Source organism: Terrapene carolina, unplaced genomic scaffold (assembly GCF_002925995.2).
Source record: "Terrapene carolina triunguis isolate 2854851 unplaced genomic scaffold, T_m_triunguis-2.0 Scaffold96, whole genome shotgun sequence".
In the NCBI taxonomy this organism is placed as follows: domain Eukaryota; kingdom Metazoa; phylum Chordata; order Testudines; family Emydidae; genus Terrapene; species Terrapene triunguis.
The window spans coordinates 55,967,081-55,983,597 of record NW_020664447.1 but is presented as its reverse complement, the minus strand read 5'-3'; the positions used below and the strand labels follow the sequence as shown (position 1 = coordinate 55,983,597).

General features: G+C 40.6%; 1 protein-coding gene across 2 annotated transcripts in view; it reads left to right on the top strand.

The window, feature by feature from the left end:
• Positions 1-16,517, top strand: part of SNX6 (sorting nexin 6) — a 33,008-nt gene that overhangs the window by 8,819 nt on the left and 7,672 nt on the right. For both annotated transcript variants that reach the window (XM_029911501.1, XM_024196014.3), the window contains 5 exons: positions 4,433-4,508; positions 5,181-5,220; positions 6,646-6,732; positions 7,661-7,820; positions 10,919-11,004. In XM_029911501.1, the coding sequence (XP_029767361.1) occupies positions 4,433-4,508; positions 5,181-5,220; positions 6,646-6,732; positions 7,661-7,820; positions 10,919-11,004 (449 nt within the window). The remainder of the gene's footprint in view (positions 1-4,432; positions 4,509-5,180; positions 5,221-6,645; positions 6,733-7,660; positions 7,821-10,918; positions 11,005-16,517) is intronic.

Genomic DNA, 16,517 nt, shown 5'->3' with positions numbered 1-16,517 from the left:
GGCAATCGTGGGGGGAGGCAGCGGGGTCTGGGGAGGCAGCGGGGGCCAGGGGTGATGGGGAGTAGGGCGGGGGAAGCCATGGGGGTTGGGGCAATGAATGGTGAATCGGGGGTGGCAGCGGAGGCCTGGGGCACCAAAACACAAGTTTGCCGAGAGTGCCATTTTCCCCATGGCTAATGCTGTACTAGACCAGTTGGAATTAGAATAATCTGCTTTTGCACTGGAGACAGTTTGATTCTTCATACCATCTCTTTTGGGGATAACTGAAACGTATTTAACCTTTAGTTAAATTTTATGAATTTTAAAGTGCAGAGGTGGGTGGTACAGCTACATTCATGATTAAATTCTGTCATAAACCTGTGGGGAGAACTTTAGATCTGCCTGCAGTTACCTGGGTTCAATTTGTGCCACACAAGAAATTACATTTCTTTACTCAACCTCAAACTCATCTATGCTTCTTCAACCAAAAGTGGCAGTCATAATATGTCAGGGGAGTGGAGAGGTTTGGGAAATTTTGGCATGCCAAAATTTGGGGACTATTGGCGACCTTAAGTTCAAGAAGGAAATAAATTTCTCCTTCTGCAATTGCCCAGGTTTAGTCTTGGAATGTGCCATTGGTATTAATCAGCTTGGAAACTTCTAGTAAGCAGTGTCTGTTGGGGCCATGTGTGCACCCACCCTCTTCCACTCAGTGAATTCCAAGGGCATAAAAGCAGGCATAGAAGAGCAGTGGGATGGCACAGCTCAGTGTTCTTGATGCATCCCTCATTGGGTTGGTTTGTCCTTATCCTCTCTAGGTATTTTTGTTTGTGAACAATTAAATAGGATTTTTTTAAGAGTAGCTCTTTTCCCCCAGTGTTTGCATTATTTTTTTCAAGAGTCATCGGGGTTCAGCTCTTTTGCACTGCCATACCATCCTTTTTCAGTATGGTTCTGTTTTATCTTTGTTTTTCTTTCCCTTTTGTTAGGGTCTGCTGACACAATGGCACCATGGTGAGGTGACTAGGAAGGCAGGTCTTTCAAGCCTTGCGCTTCATAAAACACTTTGACACTGGTCACTGAGGGTTATGTGCAATGTCTGGTAACTGGGAGACGGTCACAATTTGAATAGATGTTTGATCTATCTTGCTTTCTCCTATGAAACCTGAAAAGATTAGTAGGGTCATCTTTAAACTGCTGTTGGAAGAGACTCTTAAGGAGCAAGCTGTGGGGTCTGGCAGAATCTGCATTAAAAGGGCACTTTAATGTCAAAGACCCTTTGCAAGAAGTGACTGCTTACGGGCCTGGCAAAAGTGGGTGAAGTCCCTGTTTTTGCCCATGTTAAAGATGTAAAGATTGGTGACAGCCGCACCTCTGCAGTAGCTCAAAGTAGCACTTTCTCAGGGAAGAACTGGGGAAAGGACATCTATATTTGCTGTAACTGTGATTGGCTTATAAGAGTCTGGTCTCCATAGGGAGTGTCTTCTGCCTTAGGAAAAGCGCAGTATTCTTGGGGATTCACATAAACAGAGTCCTTTTTAATCCCAGCACAAAGGTGGGGATTGGATTTCCGAGCTTTCACAGCTATGAAAGCTTTCTTGCCAGAGGACAATTCCATATGCCTCCCTTGGTAATAGTAATTGACATCTGTGGAGTGTGTTGAGGTGTTTACCTCAGCACACTGTTCGAGACTTGCAACCCAAGGTGGTGCTGTTAGTTCCAGCCTGAGTTATGCAATTTCAGTTCTCCATTGTCCTAGAACTGAGAACCGAACTGCAAATCTTGCATCCCAGTTTACCAGAACTTTTGTCTCAGAATTAAGGCAAGATTCTTCACCCAGATTCTGATTCTCTTCTTAGGCTGCCAGCTAGACTTCTGGATTTCTGGGAACACTAGATTGAGTATTTTGTCAAAGTCAAGAGGTTATATTGGAAAACAGGAAGCTGTTGACCAGGAAAACCTACTTGATGAAATGGAAGGGATTTTCCTTCTGAACAAGTCAGAAAAGAGTAGATCCAAAATGGCCTTCCATTACTTCTGATTTTGGGTCTTCTGCTACATATATGTCAAAAATATGAGCTACCACCCTTCATCTGTCTGCCATTTCAACTTTCCACTCTCTAGTGCATGGACTGTTGACCTTCGCTGACCCTGCAGTAATGCAGTTTGCCAAAGACTTGCTCCATGTATTCCTTCTTCTGTGTGAACCACCTTTGTTAATGGGATCTGAAACCGGTACTTATGAAGCTAATGGAGGCCCTGGTTCAAACTCCTGTCAGACAGTCTTCGTACAATTTCTCTGAAGATTGCATTCTGCATAGCTGCATTATGAGCCCAGATTGCTAGTGAGATCCAGGCCCTTATGACTTATGTACCGTAAGAATGGCCCTGTGTCCTGACTACAAATTCCTGTCTAAAGTGGTTTCAGGTTTCCATTTTAACCAGACCCTTAACTTTCTTGTATTTTTCACTAAACTTTACTCACATCTAGCAGAGGTTAGATGCCATACTAGATGACATCAAGAAGGCCCATGGTTATTACCTGTCTAGGACCAGGACAGGATCTGTAATTCTCCTGGCTTTATTTCCAATGGACCACAAAAATATGAGGGTCTGGTAGCAAGAGACTGACCAAACTCAAGAGATCAAAGGTTCATAGATCCTAATGGTTGAGAAACACATGGCTCTCAAGACTCTGAAGTACCGTAGTGGCCAGTCCAATCAAATGGAACCTGGGGACTGATGGTTCCTTCAAAGTTCTTTCTAGGGGAGTAGAGTATGGACCTCAGGAATCTTGCAGAGATTCTCAAGCGTGGTCCGTGAAGCGCTTACTAGTGATCTCCAGAGAGCTGGAGTGTCGCAAGGAGTTGTCGTGTCTCACTTCCAGCTGTTAAGCTACACTAAAATATCATTTAGACCAGAGGTTCTCAAACTGTGGTCCACCGACCACCAGTGGTCTGCAAGCTCCATTCAGGTGGTCCGCAGATAGTTCCCTCTAAGGTGCACACCGGGGCAGCTGCATATGAGAGAATGAAGGGCCACCCCCCTAATTCATGGACCAAGCGCAGGCGTGGCTCCACGAATTAGGTACCTGGACCCTGGAGAAGATGCACATGTAAGGGGAGGTGGTGGCCTTGGGGGGAATAGGGGGCAGGTGGGAGGGGGCAGTGAGGTGAGAAGAGGGGGTGGGGAGAATTTGGGACATGCAGGGCTGCGGCGGTCAGAAAAAGAGGCGACTTTCCCCAGCTCCAGGGCTGCAGCTGCTGGGTAGAGATGGCCCTCCTTCCCAGCCCCAGCTCATGGGCTGCTGTGGCAGGAGAGAGGGCACATCCATCACATTAGAAAGGTAAGACAACTTATATTAAAATATGAGTTGTGTGCTTTTATTTGTAGAACAAAAAAACCTTTTATTATTATTATTATTCTTTATTATATAGTGCTTTTATCCAAAGCGCTTTGCAATAGTTAGCTAATGGTACAAACAACATTTGGAAAGATCATTAAGTGGTCCGCCGAGACCCTCAGCAATTTTCAAGTGGTCCGTGAAAAAAAAAAGTTTGAGAACCACTGATTTAGATTGATTAAAATACATAATTTCCGAATATTACTCTGCTATATAAGCTATTATAGGCTGATATACAGTAGTGAGTCAGAGGGAAGGTGGTCCAAAAAACAGTCTGTTAAAACAAGGTCTATGCTACAAACTTTTTATATCTTTTTTTGTAATCTATTGTAATGAAGTACCATCAGAACAAGAATAATATTAACTTTCTTATATTCTCAAGGTAAAGTGAGTCAAGAAATTTCCAGTTGTGTCAAATATCTGAAAGCTGAAAGGCACACCACTGGTGGGGGCATGTAGGGTAGGTGTAGCTACATGCTGCAGTGAAAAGCAGGCTGTGTCCACACCGTGGTGTATATAGTGTTTGTCACGGAAGTCACGGATTCCGTGACTTCTGCAGCAGCCCCGTGTGGCTGGCCCAGGAGCCGCTTGGGCAGCCCCTGGGTCAGTCGCATTGGCTGCTGCTGGGGCAGTCTTGGGGCCCCCTGCTGCCCAGCAGCAGGAGTTTGGGTGTGGGTGGGCTTGGGGTTGGGGCTGCTGCTTACCTGGAGGGGGCTTCCCTCCCTCAGCTTCCCTAGCTCCACATGCTGCCTCTGCTGGCAGCCAGGCACCACCCCTGCAGCTCCCATTGGCTGCAGTTCCCAGCCAATGGAGCTGCAGAACTGGGGCTTGGAGCAGAGTGGAGGTAATGCATGGAGCTAGGGAGCTGGGGCTGCTGCTTCCCAGAATTTCAACTTGTAATTCCTGCATCAAGCCCATAACTCCTGATTGAACTAGAGCATACCTTTTAGAAAAGCATCCAGTTTTGAAGAAATAACTTGTGCTTCTTGAAATAATATTCATACAAGAGTAGAGTGAAATATTCAATCTTAAGTCCTTTTTTCTTTCTAGGTGTTGCAGATGACTGTAATAGAATTGGTTCTTCATTATATACATTAGGAACGCAGGACTCCACAGATATGTGCAAGTAAGATTTTTATTGTTAAAAGTGATTAAATTATGGGACAGATTGCTACCCAGGGTTGATGTCTATTCATTTATCAAAATGGAATGAGTCCATAAGAAAGAATAACATCCAAAAGAATGGTTTCTTTCTCTTCCCTGACCATTTCCATATGCATAGTAAGCAGATTGTAAGGCGTGACAAGAGCATGTCTAAGATCTGGGTATATGCACGCTTTGTCATAGTCACAGCAGAACGATCATGAAAAGTGGCATCATTGTGGATCCCCATTCTTTCCCTAGAGTTGAAAACAAGAGGTATGCATCCATATGGAGACTTGTGCTCACTCAAGCTTTTGGTAATTGTGTCCAATATGTTGAATGGTCTTTTGATATTCTGAACTAAATTGTACTCTTGGATTCTGCACACTTAAACATAGACAATTTAAAAAATGTTCTATGAAACTTGCTTGTGAAAATGAAGGCTTAAGCATATCAGTTGTACTTGGCATTATTGCAGGAAGGAGCTATATATGAAGGTAACGTACAGAGATTTGTCAATTCACCTCAGTTCTGGTAATACTATACACCAGTTGCAGTACCAAATCTTGGTTTTGTGATCAGGTTATTTAGATCATTGTTTGGCAATTGAACTGAAAACCATTAAAGTCATAATACGTATCTGTTTCCTTCCCAGGTTTTTTCTGAAGGTATCAGAGTTATTTGACAAAACAAGGGTATGTATCATTAAATCAATTTTTAGATGTAAACTTCTGTTTGTAATAATATATCCCAGTTTGTGCCATGATATTGACAATTAGTTTCTTGGAGTCAGTGGTCTTTTGATCAGCTTATGAGTTTTTTATGATAAGTATTTGAGCATTGGGCAGTGGTGAGGAGGAAGATAGTGTGTTAGGATTTTCAAACTGCTTTTTAAAGTAAATGTTTAGTCTTTAAATAAAACTACATTCAAAATGACTTTGTAGACTGTGTGAAAGGGTAAAAGGGAGTCAAGGTGGGCGAGGTAATATTTATTGGACCACTTATTGGTGAAAGGGACAAGCTTACACAGAGCTCTTCAAAGAATATAGTTTATCTACCTTGTGGCCTGACATTAGTTTTGCCAGGTAAGGGGAGCTAGTCCTCCAAAATGTTAAGAAGTGCTCAAAGTTTTTGTCTTACTGCAACACAAGTGATTTTAAAAGACTTGCACTTGAAAGAGCATACAGGAAGATTACCTCCAAGTTATACTATCCCATGAGAAAGCTATCAGGAATAAGAGTATAGTGCAGTAGATTGAGTGGAAAGGACACTAATGGAAAAGGAAATTTAAAAAATATTGAGTTGGGACCTTGAGCAACAATCATTTGAGAGGTCAGCAAATTAGTTATGTAAATAGCTAGTAAACATGAATATTTTAAAACCTATTGGTTTATGCAGACATGGAATAATGAAGACTTTCCGAATCAGGAATGCTTCTTCAGATAAATGATTTACCCTGTTCTGTTAACTACATACGGGTACAGCAATACTGTATTAGGTACATATTTTATTCGAAGACTGTTGAATCAGTTTATTGCCTTCTCATCACTGAGATTCAACTTAATGAGTGCACCTTTTGAACACAGTTACTGATTTGGTCAAAGCTGGATGTGTTACGGGAATAACATTTTAACACTATAGATGTCGGAGATGAAGGTAGGTGCCAGCAACTGTACAGAACTGGTTGACCTTTCCAGACAGTTCATACAGTGGAATTGGTCTCTTTGAAGAGTATCTGCACTTGAATAGCTGATATGGAGTTAAGACAGAATTTTTATGTTCTGTTGAGATCATATGATGAGAATGTGTATTTTCCTCTAAGGCTGTTTGAACTTCTCTACCTTTTTCAGTATACAATAAATGCCATTGAAAGTGGGAACAACGTCCCTGTTAAAAACTGGCTTCCTATAAGACAAACAGGCATACCTAGCACATTCCTATAAACAGGCATAACTAGCACATTATGCTAAAAACCTTGATTTTTTTTGAAAGTGGTAATATCTGTGTGCGTCATGCGCTATTGCTTTGCGAGTATTTGCACCTGTACTTGCATCAAACAAATGAAAAATTGGAGTCCAGATGTTTTGAGAAGGGCATATCACTTTTTTTTTTCCTTCCAGAAAATAGAGGCACGGGTATCTGCTGATGAAGACCTTAAGCTTTCTGACCTTCTGAAATATTATTTAAGGGAATCGCAAGCTGCTAAGGTGAATTTGTGCTTTATGTTCAATGAGATACTCTTTCAAGTAGTGCACTATTTCGGGATCACCTAAGTGAATGTAAATTACACTAATTCCGTGGATTAGGAAAAATATTAAAATCTCCAGCCTGGTAATTTTTGCCCTCCTCCCCCAGTATGACATTGGATCTTCATTCTTAAGAAAATGGTGGTTAAAATTTTGTTTGCTCCCATCTGCAAGGCTAAATATCATTTGTGGATTTAGAAGCAATGAAGGAGTGACTTTGAAAAATTCTGTAAACTACTTATAATTCACAAACTATTCTAACTGTTGCGCTTAATTGAAAATTAGTCATACAGTTTGACAACTGTTTCATATACTCTAAAATCATTGAAATTAAAACAACAAATTTAAATAAAACTTTATTATAGGCAAAGTTGGTTCCAAAACTGTTTGCTTTGTGTTGGAGGAGACTGTTTTCCTTCTAGCAGTCTGAAGAAGCAGTTTACAAAATTGTCCACATTCAGAAAAAGGTGGTGGTGATGATGGATGCTGCTTACATTCTTTTAATACAGAAGGCTAGTACTATTTCTAAACAATAGTTTGATTCTAATCTTCTGGGAGGACATGGAATTCCCCATACCTGCCTTCTCCGGAGTTTCTTGCAACATTCTCTGAAGCTTCTAGTGTTTGCCACTGTCAGACAGAATATTGGACTAGATGAGACCACTTGTCTGATCCGATATGGGAATTTCTATGTTCCTTTTTGTTGCTGGGGTGGAAGGATCTGTTTTGCTATATTCACATGACTAAAGTTAGAATAATCTTAACAAGCAGGAATAAAATGAAAATCTTGAGACAAGGTAGTCTACGCTGTGATCGGAGGGCTAAAATTGAAGATATCCAACAGTAGGTAATTGTAGATTTTATACAGTCTTATACTTCGTTTTTGCAGGATCTCCTATATAGAAGATCTAGGTCACTAGTGGATTATGAAAATGCTAATAAGGCATTGGATAAAGCAAGAGCAAAAAATAAAGATGTGCTGCAAGCTGAAACCACTCAGCAAGTATGTTGTCAGAAATTTGAAAAAATATCTGAATCCGCAAAACAAGGTATTTGAGCAATCTTTGATCACATTATATTTGCACTTTTAAAAAATCTGTTTTCTTGAATAGCCTCAATTTTTCAGACATTTAGAATATGTTTACTGCTCTGAATTTTCTCTGCTTTTAATCTGTATTTATTTGTGACTTATCTGAAGACATTTAACAGTATTTTCCTTCAATATTAAAGACTAATGGTCTTTCTGGTACCAATATGATGCTTAAATGGCTGAATTTCCTCAAATCAAGATACAAGTAACTAAGTCGTCATTTGTTTTGACATGCACAAAAGTGTAACTGACTGCAGATAGTGAAGACAAATATAATTTTGTCAAGCTCTGTTGAAATGGCCTTACACAACTCTGCCTAGCCACTTCAGTGCTGATTTTCATTGACTGCCACATCTCATTGCAGGTGGTTATAGGTCAGAAACAGAGGAGCCAGTGAGGGGAGTTTTTTGCTGGGGATGCTAGTACTGGAGCTCTGTCCCAAATGAAGCAGCTTTGGTGGGTGAAAGGTGCTCCTCCTTTGGAGAAGACTGTTCAGTGTGCTGCCTCCTTTGTGCAAGTCTTTTTCCCCCTTTGGGTTAAGGTTGGCCTAGGGAAGTGGTCTTTTGACCCAGTCAGCATCCCCTGTCCTAAATTAGCCCTTGGAGCCCACCTTGCTTCCCCATCTGCATCAGTCACTAAAATTCTTTGGCTTTATAAATCTGCCAAAGTTGGTGGCTCTTTGGAGAAAGATCCTGTTAGCCCCTGAAGTGTTCTGACAAGCACATTGTCTTTAGGCTACCTGTCTCATCTGTTCTTCAAGTTAATTTTGCTCTGGTGTTCTCTGCAGAACCCTTCACATGCCTGCTTTCACTCATGAGTGAAGGCAAGTTTCTGGTGTAAGTGATGAAGGGAAAAGAGAAGAATGAATTTAATCTTTAAATTAGGGCTGTCAAGTGATTAAAAAAATTAATCACGATTAATTGCACTGTTAAACAAAAATAGAATACTACTTATATATTTTTGGATGTTTTCCAATTTTTCAAATATATCCATTTCAATTACAATACAGAATACAAAGTGTACAGTGCTCACTTCATATTTATTTTATATTATAAATATTTGTACTGTAAAAATAAAATATAGTATTTTTCAATTAATACAAGTACTGTAGTGCAATCTCTTTATCATGAAAGTTGAACTTACAAATGTAGAATTATGTACAAAAAATAACTGCACTCAAAAATAAAACAATGTAAAACTTTAGAGCCTACAAGTCCATTCAGTCCTACTTCTTGTTCAGCAGGCACTCAAACAAGTTTGTTTACATTTGCAGGAAATAATGCTGCCCACTTCTAGTTTACAATGTGACCTGAAAGTGAGAACAGCGTTCGCATGGCACTGTTGTAGCCAGCATTGCAAGGTATTTATGTGCCAGATATGCTAAATATTTGTATGCCCCTTCATGCTTCAACCACCATTCCAGAGGACGTGTCCATGCTTATGATGGGTTCTGCTCAATAACGATCCAAAGCAGTGTAGACCAATGCATGTTCATTTTCATCGTCTGAGTCAGATGCCACCAGCAGAAGGTTGATTTTCTTTTTTGATGGTTCGGGTTCGTAGTTTCCGCATCGGAGTGTTGCTCTTTTAAGACTTCTGAAAGCATGCTCCACACCCTGTCCTGATCGGATTTTGGAAGGCACTTCACATTCTTAAATCTTGGGTCGAGGTGCTGTAGCTATCTTCAGAAATCTCATATTGGTACCTTCTTTGCGTTTTGTCAAATCTGCAGTGAAAGCATTCTTAAAACGAACAACATGCTGGGTCATCATCCGAGACTGCTATGACATGAAATATAGGGCAGATGCAGTAAAACAGAGCAGGAGGCATACAGTTCTCCCCCAAGGAGTTCTGTCACAAATTTAATTAACACATTATTTTTTTTTATGCACGTCATCAGCATGGAAGCATGTCCTCTGGAATGGTGGCCAAAGCATGAAGGGTCATACGAATGCTTAGCATATCTGGCACGTAAATACCTTGCAATGCTGGCTACAAAAGTGCCATGCGAATGCCTGTTCTCACTTTCAGGTGACATTGTAAATAAGAAGAGGGCAGCATTATCTCCCGTAAATGTAAACAAACTTGTTTGTCATAGCGATTGGCTGAACAAGAAGTAGGACTGAGTGGACTTACAGACTCTAAAGTTTTACATTGTTTTGTTTTTGAGTGCAGTTATGTAAGAAAAAAATCTGCGCTTTCACGATAGAGATTGCACTATGGTACTTGTATGAGGTGAATTGAAAAATACTATTTCTTTTGTTTATCATTTTTACAGTGTATATAATTTTTATTACAAATATTTAAAGTGAGTACTGTACAATTTGTATTCTGTGTTGTAATAGAAAACAGTATATTTGAAAATGTAGAAAAACATCCAAAATATTTAATAAATTTCTATTGGTATTCTATTGTATAACAGTGCGATTAAAACTGCAATTAATCGCGATTAATTTTTTTGAGTTAATCGCTTGAGTTAACTGCAATTAATCGACAGCCCTACTTTAAATTTAATATTTTAATTTTTTTTAAAAGGGACACACCCTGCTGTCTGACTCCAAAAGAGCTTTATATATATGAAAATTATGGTTAAGAGAAGCCAGCACAATCACACTTTAAATAGCTTCTTCTCTAAGGGTATGTCTACACTGCAGTTAGACACGCACAGCAGGCTCATGACAGATGACGCAGGATCGAGGGGCTTTGGCTAAGGGACTGTTTAATTGCAGAATAGATGTCGGGCTCGGGCTGCAGCCTCCCACTTCATAGGGTTGGAGAGCCCGGGGTCCAGCCTGAGCCTGAACGTCTACACCATAATTAAATAGCCCTTTATTCTGAACACTCTGAGCCTGAGCCAGCTGGCACAGAAGACTGGCGGCAGGTTTTTAATTGCAATATAGACATACCCTAACAGTGCTGCAATAGCTCTGAGCCCAAGTTGTGGTCTTAGTCTTAAACTTGTGATTCCCCGCCCGCCCCGCCCCGCAAGAGGAAAGTGTCGTAATGCTTGAATGCACTGACACTGTTTTTAATGGAATCCCAAATTATACTTTACAGAACTTGTAGACTTTAAAACAAGAAGAGTTGCTGCATTCCGAAAGAATCTAGTGGAACTTGCAGAATTGGAACTGAAGCATGCTAAGGTAATACAAACCAAAATGGGTTTTGATTTAAATCCGTTTTTCCATGTTGTGTATATACTTGGATAAGATCAGTTTGGTCATTTCTGAGTTATGTAATGTACTCTCCACCTCCAAAAAGTTCAGTCGGCGCTGATATGAAGCATGCGCAGCTTCAGCTGAAAGGCTAACTTTTATAAAATTGTAAACTATGGAGAATAGGGGTGCAGGCACAGACTTTCAATGGGACTTGTGCTCCTAAGTGCCTTCGGTGCTTTTTGAACATCTCTATCCCATAGAAAATCTCATGCATTGACTATAGTATCGCTGCCTATAGTATCTGTCTAGGTACCTGTATGACTCTCATTAGCATAGTATCTGAGTTTCCTTCTCCATTATTAGTGGATTTTATCCTTTCAGTCCCCCCAGTGAGGTATGAAAGTATGCCTGAAGCTCATACAGGAAGTTTGTCACTGAGGAAGACATTGAGGCAAGATCTGTGTATAGATTCTTGAATATACCTTTGAGCCTTGGTTTCTTTTAGTTCACTAGCATAGGATGTTGACTAAGAAACTTCAGTTGCAGATAATTTACTGAACATGCTAAATGGTGTTAAGGAGGTGAATTATTTTTCCCAAAAAGAACCTAAGTGCACTGTCCTTAAATGTCATTTAAATGCATTTGAGCAACTATTTTTTGGTCTTTATGGAGATAATAGCTTACTACTTTTGACAAAGCTGCAGACAGTGGCTATAATGTCTTATACCAAGGGATTTTCCAGAAAAGCTATCTTGAACCATCTGTTCCTTCAGAATTCACATTATTCAACTGTTACCGTTGTCTGTACTTGCCACTGATTCCATTAAAACCTTATTTCTGAGGGGATCTATTTTGAATATTTTAGGCTGAAATTAGGCATAGACCCTTGAAATTCAAGAGTGTGTGTAGATCTATAAAAATGTACATCCATGCAACTTTTGTTTAAATTGGTTTGGACATTTCAGTTTGATGTAAAACAGTTTAGTCTGGATGCCCTTTTAATGCTGAGAGAGGAAATGGCTTTTTAAAATGTAATTTTTAAGTAAACTTTGCATTACTTTATCGTTTTGTCATCCATCTTAAACTAAACTCAGAATATGTATTTATGTACTAGAATATGTGGGACCCTTCACTTAATTCTTATGGATCAGATGGCTTTCACATTTAGCCTTTTTAAAAAATTCTTTTTATATTGGTTTGAGTGTGATGCTTCTTGGGGCACCCAGGACTGAGAGTCACCTTGTTACCCTCTGCCTCCAGTGCAAGGGAGTTTTTCTTCTGCCAGCTGGATGTTAGTTCCCTCACACAGCCAGCCTGTCCGCCACTCAAGCACTCTCCTCTGGGCTATACCAGCTCTGCATGTTGACAATAGATGCACCCCAGCTCCCAAGTCCTTTCCAAGTGTCTCCTTGTGGTATCTAGCCTCTGACTACCGAATACCCACAGAAATCCCAGATCCTCTGTTCCCAAAGGAACAGTGTCCCCCAGTTTACTAGTGTCATGTTAGGCCACTGCTCCTGTATCACACAGCACTTGAGTTCAATTATAGTAAAACAAAAGGAAACTTAAGAAAGAATAGCGATTCAAATAGGAACAAGTGTGAGTGATGGAAACAAGTGGATACATACGAAACAAAATCATAAAATGCAAACGAAGGCCTAAACTTATTAATAGTTACCTTTCGTATCTAATAAAGTAGATTTTCAAAGTTCAGTCTTTTACAGTGCTTGCTAGCCCTAAGTAGCTAGGACACAGTCTTTCATGAAGCAACCCTGCTTATCAAGGTACCTCCTCAGTGAATGGGTCTAGAGTGTCCTCCTCTTCCCCCCCGCCCCATACTGAATCAGTCTTTTGTCTTTATTCACAGAGAGGGCAATCCCTTCACTGTCCCGTTGTTCCTTTTCACTTCAAGTGGTTTTCATGATTATAGTTTCTTTGATGGTTTTCCGTTGACTTTTCTGGGTTGGTGCAAAGGTAGACAACTGAGCAATACAGTACGTACTCTGCTAGCCAGGGAGGGAGACAGCTCCTTTCTGCTTTAATGGGCCCTCCGAGAGCATGTTATTCCCTGGGGACTCACTTTTGCTTGAAGACAGTAAGGAATAACTTTCAATGTAGTTACATTATTCCTTTAAATATTACTCATACACACATCTCGCAATGGTTATCGATAGGTTACAAGCTTTCAGTAGAGACTTCACATACTACCTCTGAAAAATGATGTGCTAGTGCAGGAGTAGGCAACCTACGGCACGCGTGCCAAAGGCGGCACACGAGCTGATTTTTCAGTGACACTCACACTGCCCGGGTCCTGGCCACCAGTCCGGGGGGCTCTGCATTTTAATTTAATTTTAAATGAAGCTGTTTAAACATTTTAAAAACCTTATTTACTTTACATACAATAATAGTTTAGTTATATATTACAGACTTATAGAAAGGAGACCTTCTAAAAACGTTAAAATGTATTACTGGCACGCGAAACCTTAAATTAGAGTGAATAAATGAAGACTCGGCACACCACTTCTGAAAGGTTTCAGAGTAGCAGCCGTGTTAGTCTGTATCTGCAAAAAGAACAGGAGTACTTGTGGCATATGCATCCGAAGAAGTGGGTTGTAGCCCACGAAAGCTTATGCTCTAATAAATTTGTTAGTCTCTAAGGTGCCACAAGCACTTCTGAAAGGTTGCCAACCCTTGTGCTAGTGAGTGGTGTGGTAAATTTGTCACGTCTCAGACAGGAGTTGCTTGTATTAAACAGCCATTTGGCAGCAGTGGGCCTCTGTCACACAGAGAAACCCAGGGGGGTGCCCTGAATGTCCTCATTTCACTTTGTCCAAAAGATGCGGTGTATTTTGGGAATGGTGTAAAATTTTAGCTTTTAATTTACCAGATATGGGAATCGGGGATATTGTGCATCCAAATACTGTGTTCAAATACTGAGTTCTTATTTTAGTCTATAAGAACTTAGAATTCTAAGCATAGACCATTTGCTTGGAATCTGTACGTAGTCATGAGTCTATAGTACTTCCTTTTGTACTATTTGCTTTAATGTATGCTGCAAATTCCTTCCCTCTCCAGTGATTTAGTTACCCAGATTTCCTCACTTCCATTCATTCTTTCCAGGGAACAGTAATGCTAATGCTAGCCACAGATTCAGACCTTTGAAAAAACTGAAAAATTCAGACTCCACTTTGTCTCTGACCTAATGCTCTGTTTTCCATTCTCACCTCTGGCACTCTATTTACTCCTCTGGATAGTATCCAAGTCCTGCTTTGTCAAATATTGCAAAGCTCATAATACCTGTATTTTAGAGATGTGATCTGCAGACAGCGTTGCTAATGGCGCAAGGGAATGCATAATAGAAAATTCTGATCAACTTGATCTATGGTTATGAAATAAAACCAATTCTTAGATTAATTAGTTAATTCAATTCTTTTATTCAGCTTGTTAGTGCTTGTTGGTCTGTCTGGTGGCACAAAATGCTAATGCACTTTGCATTCCTTTTAGATCTCAGGAAATTATTATAACTCATGATGCCCTTGCATAATCTAATTTTGTTTTAATAATGTGACAGAATATGAAAGAGAAACTAAAGCTGTAGCAAGATCCTAGGGATGGTCTAGACAGTATTTGGTCCTGCCATGCGGGCAGGGGACTGGTCTCAATGACCTCTCGAGGTCCCTTCCAGTCCTAGAATCTATGAATCTATGAATCCTGTAGTTAGTTATATTATTTACCTTTAAGCTTTTGTTGACCACCTTTAAATTTTTAGATACTCCTCTGATCTGTTAAATCAGATGATTGCAGTTGACTACTTCAGGACAATTCAAAGGAAACTTAAAACTTCAAAATGATCATATGAATAGTTTTGGCTGTGGTCAAGAGATGCTTATTCAAAGTGGAAATGTTCTGACCAAGCTATCTCTGGAATGGTCATAATAGGCATACGTCATACAGTCACTGGCAAAATGGAATGCTGGTAAAAACCTGCTTCAGACCCCCAAATAACACTTTTAATAAGAGATCCTTTTTTTTGGCTCTGGTGAATTTTCATTTTAAGGAACTGTTAAAATGGTGTGGGGGAGAGGGGAGAAAACAAACCCCAGCAATGACGCTTCATGAAGTAGGTAGGAGGCTTTGATATTAAGGCTTATTTTGATAGTCAGTGGTGGGACCAGTAAAACTTTAAGGGTATGTCACTCTATTATGAAAATTATGGGGCAGGCTTTCGATCTCCTTACTATTTGACTGAACACCAGAAGCTGTTTGTTTAAACCTTCCTCCCAAATGCTGGAATTATGAATAAGAACTTATTTTCATGAAAAGTTCTGTAGATTTGTAAATAATGTCCACTGTACCTCAAAGCCTTATCATCTTTCTCAGAATCAGTGAGAAGGGGAGTGACTGAGGCCTCGTGCCCCCTCTCTGGAACTGAATTTTTGGAAGGGGGATTATGTAAATTCCAGATACACATCTAAAGGGAAAACTGAATTTTAAATTATTATTACCTTCTACCGGCAAAGGAGGGTAAAGCTGTTTCTGTGGTACCTTTTTAGACAAGTGAAAACCTCCAGACAGTTCTAAACTATGCAGGTTTGTGTAGCTTGTGACTGCGAGAAAGTAAATTAATAGAATCATAGAAGATTAGGGTTGGAAGAGACCTCAGGAGGTCATCTAGTCCATCCCCCTACTCAAAGCAGGACCAACACCAACTAAATCATCCCAGCCAGGGCTTTGTCAAGCCGGCCTTAAAAACCTCTACGGTTGGCGATTCCACCACCTCCCTAGGTAACCCATTCCAGTGCTTCACCACCCTCCTAGTGAAATAGTTTTTCCTAATATCCAACCTAGACCTCCCCGACTGCAACTTGAGACCATTGGTCCTTGTTCTGTCATCTGCCATCACTGAGAACAGCCTAGCTCCATCCTCTTTGGACCCCCCCCCTTCAGGTAGTTGAAGGCTGCTATCAAATCCCGCCTCACTCTTCTGTAGACGAAATAAGCCCAGTTCCCTCAGCCTCTCCTCATAAGGCATGTGCCCCAGCCCCCTTATCATTTTTGTTGCCCTCCGCTGGACTCTCTCCAATTTGTCCACAGCCTTTCTGTAGTGGGGGGGCCCAGAACATAAGAATGGCCATACTGGGTCAGACCAAAGGTCCATCCAGCCCAGTATCGTGTCTACCGATAGTGACCAATGCCAGGTGTCCCAGAGGGAGTGAACCTAACAGGTAATGATCAAGTGATCTCTCTCCTGCCATCCATCTCCACCCTCTAACAAACAGAGTCTAGGGACACCATTCCTTACCCATCCTGGCTAATAGCCATTAATGGACTTAACCTATATGAATTTATCTAGTTCTTTTTTAAACCCCATTATAGTCCTAGCCTTCACAACCTCCTCAGGCAAGGAGTTCCACAGGTTAACTGTGCGCTGTGTGAAGAACAACTTCCTTTTATTTGTTAAACCTGCTGCCCATTAATTTCATTTAGTGGCCCCTAGT